General features: G+C 37.6%; 1 protein-coding gene and 1 long non-coding RNA gene across 6 annotated transcripts in view; one reads left to right on the top strand and one right to left on the bottom strand.

Annotated features, from left to right (window-relative positions):
- Positions 1-6,437, top strand: part of C6H4orf17 (chromosome 6 C4orf17 homolog) — a 94,150-nt gene extending 87,713 nt beyond the window's left edge. For 4 of the 5 annotated variants that reach the window (XM_018049280.1, XM_018049279.1, XM_018049278.1 and 1 more), the window contains 4 exons: positions 595-676; positions 2,022-2,211; positions 3,183-3,226; positions 5,596-5,956. In XM_018049280.1, the coding sequence (XP_017904769.1) occupies positions 595-676; positions 2,022-2,211; positions 3,183-3,226; positions 5,596-5,792 (513 nt within the window). In that variant the 3' untranslated portion in view covers positions 5,793-5,956. Of the gene's footprint in view, positions 1-594; positions 677-2,021; positions 2,212-3,182; positions 3,227-5,595 lie in introns of all 5 variants that reach the window. The other variant, XM_018049282.1, reaches the window with a different exon arrangement.
- On the bottom strand, positions 7,686-15,743 carry LOC106502179. The gene is made up of 2 exons (XR_001295769.2): positions 15,714-15,743; positions 7,686-7,974 (listed from the first exon to the last, which is right to left on the bottom strand). It is a non-coding gene; the product is annotated as an uncharacterized LOC106502179 (long non-coding RNA).

Raw genomic sequence — 15,756 nt, 5'->3', positions numbered from 1 at the left:
AATCCAGCTAGGTTCACTCACTAGAGAGAGGAGCAAAACTGATGGGGCAGTTCTGTGACCAGAGAATCCCATGGTGCAGTAGTAAAGGGTCAGTTCCCAAAGAGAAGAAAAGTGAATCACTCCTCCATAAGATGTTGGTCCTGAACAGACAAAACAAGAGAAAACTGCATGGCTTAACCTAAACTATTACAGTTGACCCTTGAACAATATGAGGTTGAACTGCATGGGTCCACTTATACATGGATTTTTTTCAGTAGTAAATACGACAGTGCTATATGATCCATGGTTGGCTGCATCTATGGATGCGGAATTTAGAATATGGAGGAGCCACCTATACAGAGGGCTGACTCTAAGTTATAGCTAGATTTTTGACTGCCTGGAGGGTTGGCAGTAGACTAACCTTGCCTTCCTCAAGAGTCAACTGTATTTGTACTGAAGATGTTTTTTTCCTATTTGAAATCTGGCTTCCAAGTTAAAATCCCAATTGACTTTAATACTGTGTACAGAGTGACATTTGGGAAGACAAGATTGTGGAGAGAGTAAAGGAAACCTTATACACTTTGCTCACTATGTAACCCTAATATTCTCTGTCAGATTCTGGAAAAGCTCTGTAACAGTTTACGCACTGATTCTCTGGCAGAAGTTCTTCAGTGGCTGCTCCATGCAAGTCCAAAAGGTGAGATTATGTATTTGTGAACACTGAGCTCAATTTATGGCCAGAAACTAGGAAATGTGCCAAAGTCTGAAGTTTTCTACCTTGGATTTGCAAAGACAATGCTGCAATTTTATTTCCCTAGTGTTCAGCATCAGAGTCCTGTATATGCAACTGCACACAAGCTGGTCATGCCCCAAACTGAACTTCTGTGGGTGACGTGAAACACTTGTGTCCAGAGCTGGTTTGTGCTTCTCCCCCAGGCCCATGCACCCAGGCTCTCCCTGAGCATATCTCTGGCCTGCTGGGAGCCCTCAACACAGCCTGTTTCTCCTCTTCAATGTGGATGGCAGGAGCACAGCCTTTCAAGTTCCAGATTCTAACACCTCTGCCAGTTCCTCACCAAAACCATCAAGTCAGTCATCTCCCAGCCTCCTTTAGGCTCTTTCTGGCCTGTTCCATGAAAAATATATGCCAGTCCCAAGTGGGATAACCATAAATAACACAGAGCAGCTAACACAGAGCAGCTATCCCCAAACCTAGCCAGTCATCTGACTGACTGAGGCAAAACTTCTGAGGTGGGTGGGGCCTGAGAATATGCATTTCTAACAAGTTCCCAAGTGATGCTGATAAGCCTGGTCTGGGGAGCACCCTTTGAAAATCAGTGTAGTACTCAGAGTTAGGAGATACCCATGTGTTAGGGACAGATTAATAATTTTAAATGGAATTAGAGGCATATGGAATACCTTACCTCAGGAATTCAAGATTACTTGGCAGGCAACTGAGAAGTATTTGGGGGTAAGGAGTTTTTACGTTTTTTTTTTTTTTCCTTTTTAAGAATATAACTTTTAAAAATTTATACAAATAATGAGTGCTTACTGTTGGGCAAAAAAAAAAAGGTGAGCCAGACCAAAAAAAAAGAAGAAAAATAAAATTATCACAGACACCATTTTAGTAATGCTTTGATATGTATCTTTTCAGAGATGCTTATAACTATTATTTAAAATATTAGTTTTAATTTTCATGAGCTCATCCTGTACTTAGTATTTTTTATAGGTATCTTTGTTTTTATCTGGCAGTGGCCTGTAAGGCTGGATTCTGTACTCAGTATTTAAAATCTATTCCACTGCCACTCAGGGACAAGTACCCCCATTAAGTTAACTATTCTGAGTAGTCTGTTATATCACAGGTGGAGAGAAACTAGGCTGATGTAAAACACCTTTTCTACACAAACCTTAACTCACACAAAGGTGCCTACCCAGAAAACAGGCTACCTTTCACACTGGAGTGCTGGGTAAAAGAACTAATCCTGTGTTTCTAGCCAACGTGGTAAGTATAACCTTCATGACCCCTCTCTTTTTTAAATCAGAAAAGGAGTGGGTCTCAGCTTTGATTCATGCTGAACTGGCTGAGAGAAATTTGTTAACTCGTCTCAGAAGAAACACCTCAGATGAACCAGCAGCAGAGACTGGGAGGCCACCCAAAGTCAAGTCACCCTCAAATTCATCAGCAAAATCGAAGGTGCTAACCAGTTCTAGGGAAGGACATCAACAGAGGAGGTAATCAGGCTTGATGGCCAGTTAAGGGGCATGTGGTTCATACAGGCTTTAAATTCCCTTTTGGTTATCTTTCAAAACACTAAAATTGCTGAAGTTTTAATATCCTCCTTATTCAGTAAATGACAACAACGTACTTGTTTTTTCATATTACATTTATGAAAATGAAAGAAATCATTCTAAATTCTACTATTTAGAGCATGTTGGCAGAGGCCATGTCTTCCTTACTCAACAATCTATCTTTTTGAGAAAAGTTCCCTTTCCACTCAGACGAGCCACCCAGAAATCTAAGAAAATGTAGTTCTCAGTTTACTGAAAACAGAAGTAATAAAGAAAACCAAAACTTCATTGTTACTGTATACTTTGCAAGAATGCATATCATAGAGGTATCACTTTTTCTTTCTGTCTAGAACAATGCAGGATTAAAATATATTGCTTAAACTAATTTCCCCTGACATATGCCTGGGGGCTACCAGAGGGAAAAATAACTATTTAGGGAATTAGGAATTATTTCAGGAAACTTTTCTCAAGCCTTATAATTTTAATGACAGAAGAAAATACATATTTATGTGTAACATCATAGTGAAAGAATGTGGTAAGAAGTTATTTAAGCTGGGAGAGAAAATAATTTTGCTTTAAAAGCAAAAGTTGGGTAAATCTTAAATTTGGGGAAGATAAATATTCAAAACAAGTAATATGTCTCTTTAAAAAGCATTAAGATGGAGGAGAATTTTACATTGGAGACTGGGAGATAGGGTCAATTTCTCTACCCTAGTGAGTAATATCTGATGTACTGTTCATATGTTTACTCCAAGTCAGAAGAATTTTTCATCAGAAAGTACATTTAATGCTATCTGCATCAAAAAAGAGATGTTTATTTAAGAAACATACATTTCTTAGCTTGATGATGATGGTTCAGTCTATAGAAAATATTTGTATCTGTGAATTTCATTTTGTTTCTCCAATTGATTTAGAGCGTCAAGTCAAGGATCTGAAGAAAATAAGGAAGTACTGAAAGGTTAAGTACAGTTTGTGATAATTACTGAATTGATATAAGGAAACCAGTAAGTATCTAATTAGTTGGGAGACACAGGTATTATGGATCTATGGTTTTAAAGGGAGTATAATGCAGTAGTGATTTACAGCTACTCTTAAGGGACAGCATCTGCTGAATTTCTCGTAGAGGTAAATCTGATCTGTTTTTGACTTTGTTTTGAAAGGCAAAGTGCCTCATCACACTATTTGAGAAGCAAGACAGCAGGAACTCAGTTTGGTCATTTCAATCCAGTGACTGGAGAAGACCTGCACTGACCTAACAAAAAAAAACAGTGATATCAGTTTGGGTTTTTCACAGCTTAACTGTCATTGAACTAAATGATCTTCACTTGAAACAAAGTCAGCCAGAGAAAACAGTAACATTTTGGCAACCAGCCACAACATGTGCCCGAGACATAGCTTGAATACAGTAGCAGCAGAGCAGCAGCTTTGTGTCCCTGTCAGAAGCCCAGCCCCAGCCTGCAGTCAGGACCAAGACATATCAAGAATTGTGGAAAGCCCTAGTTTGGTCCCAAACAGCCCAATCGAAATATCCCTGTGGGTTCCGCCAACTCCTAGCTTTAAAACAAACAAAGCAACAGTGACTACAGAGCAGCCACTATGAAGCATGTCTACAAGCCTCAAATTGTCTTACAAGAAGTCCCTCTTACATCAGGAATGATACAACAATCTATTAAGAGATCCAAGAGGTCACTCTAGACCCCAGCAGTTTCTGTTGGGGTTAATCAAACCCCAAAGAAGTGCTATTTGCTAATATGAGGCAATAATAAGTATAGTTTAGAAATTAGAAAACATTTGCTTACTCTGACACTCCAAGGATGGTTTATTGTATCTGACTCTTCCTAACAAATTCTTTACCCTAGGACCATAAAATCCTGACAGTGATGACTTCTATTATTCATGTCTTATCTGTAGGTCTCAAATATATTTTACCGTGTCTAGATACTTATATACAACCCCCCAAATCATACCCCTTAAAGTCTTTGGTATAGGTATTCAGTTCAGTCGCTCAGTCATGTCCGATTCTTTGCAACCCCGTGAACTGCAGTATGCCAGGCCTCCCTGTCCATCACCAAATCCCAGAGTTTACCAGAGATCATGTCCATTGATGGTGATGCCATCCAACCATCTCTTCATATGTCGTCCCCTTCTCTTGCCTTCAGTCTTTCCCAGCATCATGGTCTTTTCAAATGAGTCAGCTTTTCACATCAGGTGGCCAAAGTATTGGAGTTTCAGCTTCAGTACTTCCAATGAATATTTAGGAGTGATTTCCTCTAGGATGGACTGGTGGATCTCCCTGCAGTCCAAGGGACTCTCATGAGTCTTCTCCAACACCACAGTTCAAAAGCATCAATTCTTCGATGCTCAGCTTTCTTTATAGTCCAACTCTCACATCCATACATGACCACTGGAAAAACCACAGCCTTGACTAGACGGACCTTTGTTGACAAAGTAATGTCTCTGCTTTTTAATAAGCTGTTTAGGTTGGGCCTAACTTTTCTTCCAAGGAGTAAACGTCTTTTAATTTCATGGCTGCAATCACCATCTGCAGTGATTTTGGAGCCCCCCAAAATAACGTCAGCCACTATTTCCACCACTGTTTCCGCATCTATTTGCCATGAAGTGATGGGTCCAGATGCCATGACCTTAGTTTTCTGAATGTTGAGTTTTAAGCCAACTTTTTCACTCTCCTCTTTCACTTTCATCAAGAGGCTCTTTAATTCTTCTTCACTGTCTGCCATAAGGGTGGTGTCATCTGCATATCTGAGGTTATTGGTATTTCTCCCGGCAATCTTGATTCCAGCTTGTGCTTCATCTAGTCCAGCGTTTCTCATGATGTACTCTGCATATAAGTTAAGTAAGCAAGGTGACAATATACGGCCTTGACGTACTCCTTTCCCAATCTGGTATTTAGTGTCTCCCCAAACCCTCCTTTCTGCTTGGATGTAGGCCTTGGGAAGGCCTTATCAGTGCAGTTGTTTTAACCTGCTTGTCTGCTTTGTTTTTTTGTCTGTCAGGACTGTAGATACTTCACCTTTCTCTCACTGGCCCCATCCTTTGCCCATCACCAGCTCTAAATGGTTCCTACCAAAATAATGTTTGATTCTAACTGAAAGAACATATCCTGCATGTTGTAGTACAGATAGCTCATTAAAGATGAGCAGGTGGTAATAAAGATGAGAATAAATAATTTTATGAAATTTGGGTATATCTGAATCACCTAAACTTCATTTTTTTTTTTTTTGTATGTCATTTGCTACTAAGATATGACAGAAGTTACTATATTTGGATGTCTCAATTATGGTCTTATTGAAACTTTTTCTATTTCAGAGGGCAAGCCTCCATTGTTTATAAGAAGAAATCAGACGAAAATACCTGTTGCAGAATATTTCAGCAAGCCAAAATCTCTTCCCAGGCCTAAAACTCAGGAGAGCACATTAACAAAGCCAGTGTCAGCAAGGAGTATACAACAAGAATACAATCCCTCTGCCCAAAGAGCATTTTATCCTATAACATACCAAAGGTAGAAATGTTAGACTGGGCTAAACCTTTCAGAAACACGAGTTTCACTTTGTTATGACATCAATTATGAAAAACACATTTTTGCTATGGAGGAATCAATAGCTCCTCTATATGGTGGTACATGTAAATCTCATAGCAACTGTATATAAAGCTACTAAATAAATATTAACGGAAAAATTTCTATTTGTAGTTAATTAGTACCTTGTGTAAAAGATGTTTGTTTATATACTACATTTCTAGTCTTGGGCTACTATTAATATTAATACATAAGCATTGGACTCTGATACTAGAAAAATCATCCATAATCAGAATTTAGGCAATTTCAATTCAACACTACCCCAAACTCTGATAGAAAATCAACAACAATAATAAACAAACTGAATTTTAACATCTGAGCTACTTCTTGCAATGTACTGTGTTCAATAATATAGGACTATTGAAAAAACCATTTGTTAAACAAATGTCATAAGTTAGGAATAATTTTTCTTTTTATGAGGAGGTGAGCCTTTTTCTAATAGTCCAACTTATGAGTCAGAAAGGAACTACTGCTGCTAGTTCCTTTCTATTCACTGCTAATTGTGAATCATATTAACAACGTTTCCTAATGTTGAACTTTTGGTATTTTTAAAATAAACCACTCTAGGGCCATGCTGACCTGCCTCTTGAGAAATCTATATGCAGGTCAGGAAGCAATAGTCAGAACTGGACATGGAACAACTGACTGGTTCCAAATAGGAAAAGGAGTACGTCAAGGCTGTGTATTGTCACCCTGCTTATTTAACTTCTACGCAGAGTACATCATGAGAAACGCTGGGCTGGAAGAAGCACAAGCTGGAATCAAGACTGCTGGGAGAAATATCAATAGCCTCAGATATGCAGATGACACCACCCTTATGGCAGAAAGTGAAGAAGAACTAAAGAGCCTCTTGATGAAAGTGAAAGGAGAGTTGAAAAAGTTGGCTTAAAACTCAACATTCAGAAAATGAAGATCATGGCATCTGGACCCATCACTTCATGGCAAACAGATGGGGAACTAGTGGTGGAAATAGTGGCTGACTTTATTTTTTGGTGCTCCAAAATCACTGCAGATGGTGATTGAGGCCATGAAATTAAAAGACACTCCTTGGAAGGAAAGTTATGACCAACCTAGACAGCATATTCAAAACCACAGACATTACTTTGTCAACAAAGGTCCGTCTTGTCAAGGCTATGGTTTTTCCAGTGGTCATGTATGGATGTGAGAGTTGGACTATAAAGAAAGCTGAGCACTGAAGAATTGATGCTTTTGAACTGTGGTATTGGAGAAGACTCTTGAGAGTCCCTTGGACTGCAAGGAGCTCCAACCAGTCCATCCTAAAGGAGATCAGTCCTGAGTGTTCACTGGAAGGAATGATGTTGAAGCTGAAACTCCAATACTTTGGCCACCTGATGTGAAGAGCTGACTCATTTGAAAAGATCCTGATGCTGGGAAAGATTGAGGGCAGGAGGAGAAGGGGATGACAGAGGATTAGATGGTTGGATGGAATTACTAACTCAATGGACATGATCTTGGGTAAATTCTGGGAGTTGGTGATGGACAGGGAGGCCTGGCGTGCTGCAGTTCATGGGGTCGCAGAGAGTCAGACGTGACTGAGTGACTGAACTGAACTGAAGGCCATGCTATATTCTTCTTCCAGTGTATTGCTGAATTCTACCTAGCAATTAGCCAATCTTTGGTTTAGAATGTTTGCTGTGATATTCAAAACAAAAAATATTCTTATAAATTTGTGTGTGTATGCATGCATGCACACAATACTAACACATACCACACTTACTGTGTGTCAGGAATCATTCTAAACACTTCAGTTATAGTAACTTATTTAATTTTCACAGTAACTACTTGAGGTAGCTATTATTGATATCCTCCCCTTTTTTTTTTTTCCTGAGGTAGATATTGATATCCTTCCTTTTTTTTTTTTTTAAATAAGAAAACTAAGACTCTGGGAGTTGTACTCACTGGAATGAGACAGAACAGTTGTAACAAATGTCATCATTCAAATACAACAGAGGTTTCTTCTGCATGTAAGTGTCTGAAGTGTGTGTTTTCAACCAGCAGATGACTTCACTTCACTTGGTGATTCACAGGCCCTTGATCCTTCCATCTTGTGGCTCTACCATCGTCGAGGTTTCACTGTTAACTTCACCTTCCTGGAAAGAGAGGAAAAAGTAAAAGTGGAAGAAAGTATTAACTTCCAATAGCTGCTATAGTAAATGACCACAAACTTAACTGGCTTAAGCCAACACATATTTAAATTCTTAAAATTCCAGGGCTGAGGTCCAAAATAGATCTCCTTGGGCTAAAACCAAGGTGTTGGCAGGGCTTTACTTCTTTGGAGGCTTTAGGGGGGAATCTGTTTCCTTGCTTTTTCCAACCTCTAGGGGGTACCCACACTCCCTGGCTCATGACTCCCTCTGTCTTTAAAGCCAGCAGGGGCTGGTTGAGTCTCTCTTATAACATCACCGATACTGACTCTTCAGCTTCCCCCTCTTCCACTGTTAAGGATCCTATGGTTACACAGAACCTGTCTGCTACCCAGGTTATCCAAGATAATCTTAAGATCAATTGATTAGCAATTTAATTCCCCTTTACCATGTAACACCATAGGTTCCAGGAATTAGGATCTCTGGGGGAACATTATTCTGCTTCCACAGGGAGGGGGCATCTACTTCAAGTCTTGGTCTTGAAATGGGAATTGTCACTTCTAGTCACCTTCAATGGTTGAGAATTAGTCTAGCTGAAAGGAGGCTGAGAAAATCATTAAGCAGGAATCGTATTTCCAGCTACAGCTATATTCTGTGGTGGACAGTTAACTCTGACACAAAAGTGACTGGTTTAAAGTGTAGCTGGAATCTATTTGCTTAACCACTAGGCACTACTAATATGTATCAAGACTATGCTCCTTCATTAAATTCATTTCAAAGCTTGCTCGCTCTCTCTCTTTTTCCTGTCAGGGAGAGGTTGCAATAGCATTGTAGATTCCTTTTCCCTGCAAACTTAAGTAAAATTTGGGCTTCCCTGGTGGCTCAGAGGGTAAAGAATCTGCCTGCAGTGTAGGAGATGTGGGTTCGATCCCTTGGTCAGGAAGATCCTCTGGAGGAGGAAATGGCAACCCACTACAGTATTCTTGCCTGGAGAATTCCATGGACAGAAGAGCCTGGTGGGCTATAGCCCAAGGGGTCACAAAGAGTCAGACACAACTTAGTGAGTAATACTTTCACACTTTAGTAAAATTCACCTATCAGACCATGTTGGTTTGGTGTCTTGGGAGTGGTAGTCCTTTGACAATTTTATTTCTTCTGTGATAACTGGTCAGTTTATATTTTCTGTATTTCGGAGAATCAATGTAATACAGCACATTAACAAAAGCAAGGACAAAAAGCACACCATTATTTCAATCAATGCAGAAAAAATTTAACAAAATTCAACACCTTTTCATGATCAAAACATTCAACAAGCAAGGTATTCACGGAAAGCTACCTCAACATAACAGAAGCCATGTGTGAAAAGCCCATAGCTAACATGGAATTCAACAAGGGAAAGACTGACAGCTTTTCCTTGAAGATCAGGACCAAGGCGAAGATGTCCATTCTCACTACTTCTATTCAACACAGTCCTGGAAATTCTAACCAGAGCAATCCAGACAAGAAATAAAAGGCATACAAATTGGAAAAGAATAAAGGGACAAATATAATTAAAATGATTTATTTGCAGTAGATATGATCTTATATGTAAAAAACCTTAAAGATTCCACATACAAAAAAAATCCCCATTAGAACTAACAAATTCAGCAAAGTTGAAGATGCAAAATCAACACTTAAAAATCAGTTGCATTCTGATACACTACAATGACCAAATCAAAAAGAAAATTAAGGGGAAAAAAATCCCACATCCTATAGCATTAGAAAGGATAAAGTACTTAGAAAAAAAATTAACCAAGGAAGTGAAAGACTTATACACTGAAAGCTAAAAGACAATGCTAGAAGAGATTAAAGAAGAAAGGAAAAAATGGAAAGACATTCCACATGCACTGACTGAAAGACAATAATGTTAAACTGTCTGTACTACTCAAAGAGACCAACAGATTCAGTGCAATCTCTATCAAACTCTCAATGACACTACTTATAGGAATAGAAGAAAAACTGTAAAATTCATATGGAATTTTAAAGGACCCTGAATAACCAGAACAATCTTAAAAAAAAAAAAAAAAGGCAGCTAGCAAGCCTCGCAGTCTTTGATTTCAAAACATATTACAAAGCAACAACAGTTAAGACAGAGTAATACTGGCATAAAGATAGGCATACAGACCAATAGAAAAGAATAGAGGGCCCAGAAACAAACTCTTGCATACATGGCCAAATGATTTTCAACAAAGGTGCTGAGACTGCAATGGGAAGAGGACAGTCTGTTCAACAAATGATGCTGGGAAAACCAGATATTCACATGCAAAGGTATGAAGTTACCTTATACTTTATAAAAAATTAACTCATTTGATTAAAGACCTAAATGTGAGACCTAAAACTATTAAGCTCCTAGAAGAAAACAGGGGAAAAAGTATATTCAATTCAGCAGTGATTTCTTGGATATGATACCTAAAACACAGGCAATAAAATTAAAGATAAATGGGACTCCATCAAATTTTAGAACTCCATGGCACAAGAAACAACACAGTGAAAACGCAACCTATGGGGTGAAAGAAAATATTTCCAAATCATGTATTTGATAAGGGATTAATATCTAGAAAATGTAAGGAAATTTTATAACTCAATGATAGAAAACAAACCAATTTTAAAATAAGCAAAGGACTTGATTAGACATTTCTCCAAATAAAATTTTACAAATGGCCAATAAATGTGTGAAAAAATGTTCAACATCACTAATCATTAGAGATGATCACCATGAGATATCCCTTCATACCCATCAGGATGGCCACTATCAGAAGAACAGAAAATAAGTTTTGGTGAGATACAGAGAAGTTGGAATGCTCACACATTGTTGATGGGAATGTAAAATGGTATGCCTATCATGGAAAACAGTATAGATTCCTCAAAAAATGGAATTAACATACAATTCACTAATCCCATTTGTGGGCATATATGGAAAATAAATGAAAGCAGGATTTAAAGAGACAGATGTACACTCATGTTCATCACAGCATTATTCAAAATAGCCAAGAGGTGGAAGCAATCCAAATATTCATGAACAGATGAATGATAAATAAAATGTATTACAATGGAATACTGTGCAGCCCAAGAAAGAAATTCTGTCACATACTATAACTTGCATGAACCTTGAGGACATTATGCTAAGTGAAGTAACCAGTCATAAAAGGACAATATTGTATGACTCTACCATATGAAGTACCTAAAGTAGTCAAATAATAGAAAGATAGTTACCAAGGACTGGTTGGAAGGAGGAAGGGAAATTAGTGAGTATAGAGTTTCAGTGTTGCATGATGAATATGTTCTAGAAAGCTGTTCCCGAACAATGTGACTGTACTGGGTTGGCCAAAAAGCTCACTAGGGTTTTTCTATATAATCTCACTAAACTGTACTCTTAAATTCGATGTTATGTGTTTATCATAACAAAAACCTAAAGTGGAAAATATATGACTTGAACAGCATAGTTAACAAACTTCATAAATTGAGTGTTCCCTCATTTTTAGTTCTCGACAAAGAATCTGTGTAAAATAAGTATTTGCTTTTGGTGTGTCTCACAGATACGCCCATAAAACATTTGGTCCTAGATTTTATAATACTAAATCAAATTACTTAGAATTATAAAATTCTTTAGGGTACTAAATATTTTTTGGTGATTTTAATTTTTGTAAGCCGTTTCACATAAACGTTCATATGTACTGACACAAAGTAATTTATAATTCCCATTTGTTTACAATTTAATATCTCCATCATTTCTATATTGTCTTGTCTCCTTAAAGTTTTCTTCTTTAAAAGACCATTATTTTTTTAAAAGAATTGTTGCCTTCAGCCTCTTAACTATATGTTTGCTTTACTTTTAATGCTGATTTTATCTTCATTGTTTCCCTCTTTCAACTTTGAATTTTATTCTGTTCTTTTATAACTTCAATTAAATGCATGGCTCAATAATGCTAGTCCTTCTTTTCCTAAGTTAATGGGCTATAAATTGTCCTCTAAACCGTTTTACTAAATTCCACAAGTTTTAATACACATTGTTTCATTAAATTTACTTCTAAATATTTTCTAATTTTTTCTTCTGCAACCCATAAGCTGTTTTGATATGCCTTTTCAAAAAAAATTTCCCCAACATATGCTTTTTAAACTTGTTGTATTTTTTAATGATTTATAATTTAATTGCATTGTAATCAAATAATATGATAGGCAAAAATGATCCACAAAAATTTTCTTGTGGGTAGCTTTGAGGGTTAGCATATGGTCAATTTTATAAATGTTCCATATGACTTGAAAATAATGTGAATTTTTAAGTTGTTACACACACAGGTATATCCATTAAACCAAGCTTGTTAATTGTGTTGTTCAAATCTTACATATCCCATCTAATTTTTCTCTTCATGCTTATTTTCTAACTATTATGGTAGATGATGTAGTTCTGTGGTCTTTGTGATTTTGTTCACTTTGATTCATGTATTTTGAAATGATGTGTAAATGTAGCGTAGAATTTTACAATTAAGTTATAAGAAACTATCTCCAATATTGTTTTTTATGGTTCTAGGTTGCAAGCCTTTCCTCTTGTCCCACAAGTTTATTTTCTACTTTTATTGTTATTAGAGAAGTTGCCTATATTATTTTTACTTTTGAAATTACTTTCCTTTGTGATTTAACTGATACTTTTATGAATGTCCCTTATGCACTGGAAAACTTTTCACCTATAGAACTGGATATATATCAATTATATCTCCTATTAATTCCAGCATTTACAGCTTTGTAAATTTATCCTTTGACCACCTGAGCTATCATGTATTGAAACGAATGAATTAACTTCTCCTTAGACTACTGCATTTCTTAATATTTCATATAATTCTCAGACTTCTTTCAATGAATTTGAATATTATGCTACCTGGTGCACAGATATTCATAACTATGATATCTTCACTAAGGATTACATTCTTGAACACTACAACATGCCTTTCTTTTGCCTCTTTCACTGCAAAGTGTTGAATCTTCCCCCAATGTTAAAGCTGTGACTTTTGTCTTCCTTTTTATTATTAGCCTGATATGCTTCTATTTTAACATTGCTGAGTAAACTTACTTAAATACAGCATAAGTTTAGGTTTTGAGTTTTTAAAATCTAATCTGAGTGACTTTAGACTCTATCTGGTGATAGGACAGACAGATATTGTCTTGTGTGGTCCCTGTTTTATGTTAGTACTGTTTTTTCAATGTTTCCTAAAGGAATTCTGATTTCCATACTTGGATAAATGTTCGTTCTAATAATTTAGAAAGTTTGAATATTTAGAATCTTACCTAATTCACAATCCTTAAAGCAAAGCCTAAAACAAAGGGTTATACATTATTCCTTTTGGGGGCCAGGCAATGCCAAAAAGGAAGAGAGAGAAATGAAGAAAATGAGACAAGAAATGAAGGGATGTCAATATGAGAAGGTATTATCAAGTTAGCTGCTGTTTGGTTTCAAACCAGTTGACTGCTCAACCCTAAGGGATAGGCTAAATGATCATAACATTCCCATTTTACAAATGAGGAGTCTTGAGACCTAGAAAGGTTAAATAACTTGCCCAGAGTCACGCAACTATCATGTGGCAGTGGGGAGATTTGAACCAACTCCTTCCACTAACTGCGCTATCTCTTGATTCTGTCACTGGTTCTCCCCTTCCTATTTGAGTGCCTACTATATGTGTCTAGCAAGCAGCCAAGAAACCAGAGATAAACATCTCTATGCTAACTGCAAGAAACTTCAATGAGCATTCTAGAACACTGCTGTCATTAATTCTAATCCCTGCCATTCTTTTTTCTTATTAATTCCCTTTTTACAACAGTTGTCTGTACTATTCTTGGCACTGTATGGACAATTCTTGCCTTCTATCTATATCATCTCAGTGACCTTTCCCAGCTACAAGGTGAAATAATATATCATTTTACCTTCTGATTATAATTGGTGGGTTTCATAATTGTTCATTCACCTCCTAAAGTATTCCTAAAAAGAATCTTCAGAATTGCTTCCTTTTGGCTTTCCCAAGTATTTTAAAATTCTCCACAGTGCAAACACTCTGATCTCTGGAGAAACAGTCTCAACAATGTCCTTCCCCTTAAAAAGGAGCTTGCTTTATAAAGATCATGCATTTTTAAAGAAATGAAATGAGAAAGCAGCCACGATGGCAGAGTAGAAAGACCCTGAGTTCACCTCTTTTTAGGAGCACACCAAAATCACATCTGCAGAACAATCACTGATGAAAAAGACTGGAAGTTACCAGAACTAAAAACATCAAGAAGGAACCACAAGAGGAGCAGGAGGGGCAGATTCACAATATAATCAAATCCCATACCCCCCAGGTGGGTGACCCACAAACTGGGGAATAATTAGGCTGTAGAAGTTCTCGCACAGGACAGTTCTGAGCCCCATATCAGACTCCTCAGCCTGGAGTCCGGCACTGGGATGATGAGTTCCCTGAACGTCTGGCTTTGAAGAATGGACAGGGCATACAGTCAAGAGCCCTGTAGGACTGGGGGAAATAGAGACTTTACTCCTAAAAGGCACATACAAAGTCTTAAGCACACAGGGACCCAGAGGAAAAGCAGCAATTGACGGGAGCCTGGGCCAGACCAACCTGCTGGTTTCGGACAGCCTCCTGGAGAGGCAGGGGTGGCTGTGGCTCACACTGGGGGCACAGACACTGTTGATGGACATGCTGGGGAACATCCAGCCTGGTGAACACTCTTGCTGTTGACACTTAACATCTTATTAGCACCAAGACCATCAGACCTATCCAATAGCCTGTGGACTTCAGGTCAAACAACAAACTGTGCAGGGACACAGCCCCACCCATCACACATAGGCTGCCTAGAGAACAGTGAGCTCAAGCCTCTAGACTCACCTCTAGACGCTGCCCAGCCCACCAGAGGGCCAAGACAAATCAAAATCAAACAAACAAAAAAACCCAATCAAAAATGTACATATTATATAAATAAACACGTCTCCAAAGAAGATATACAATGGCCAATAGGCATGTGAAGAGATGTTCACATTGCTAATTATTAGAGAAAAGCAAATTAAAACTACAATAAGTTATCACCTCACATCAGGCAAAATGGCCATCATCAAAAAGTCAACAAACAGTGGAGAGCATGTAGAGAAAAGAGAACCCTTCTACACTGTAGCTGGGAATGTAAACTGGTGCAGCCCACTATGGAGAACAGTATGCAGGCTTCTTAAAAAACTAAAAAGAGTTACCTTAGAACTCACCAATCACACTCCTGGGCACATTTCCAGAAAAGATGAAAACTCTTAATTCAAAAAGATACATGCACTCCAGTGTTTGCTGCAGCACTATTTACAATAGCCGAGACACGCAAGCAACCTAAATGACCACTGACAAATGAACAGATAAAGAAAATGTGGTGTGTATGTGTATACATATATACACACACAATGGAATGTTAAAGAATGAAATAATGCCATTTCTAACAACACTGATGGACCCAGAGATTACCATACTAAGTCAAGTAAATCAGATAAAGACACGTATCACATCACTTATATGTGAAATCTAAAAAAAGTTATACAAATGAATTTATTTACGAAACAGAAACAGACACACAGACACAGAAAGCAAACTTAAAGTTACCAAAGGGCAAAGTGGAGGATGAGATACATTAGGAATTTGAGATTAACAGATACACACTACTGCATACAAAATAGATAAACAAGGACTTACTATGTAGCATAGGGAACAATATTCAATATCTTCTAATCACCTA

This window comes from Capra hircus, chromosome 6 (genome assembly GCF_001704415.2).
Source record: "Capra hircus breed San Clemente chromosome 6, ASM170441v1, whole genome shotgun sequence".
Lineage (NCBI taxonomy): Eukaryota > Metazoa > Chordata > Mammalia > Artiodactyla > Bovidae > Capra > Capra hircus.
The sequence above is the reverse complement of the archived record's forward strand: the minus strand, read 5'-3'. Positions and strand labels throughout refer to the sequence as shown.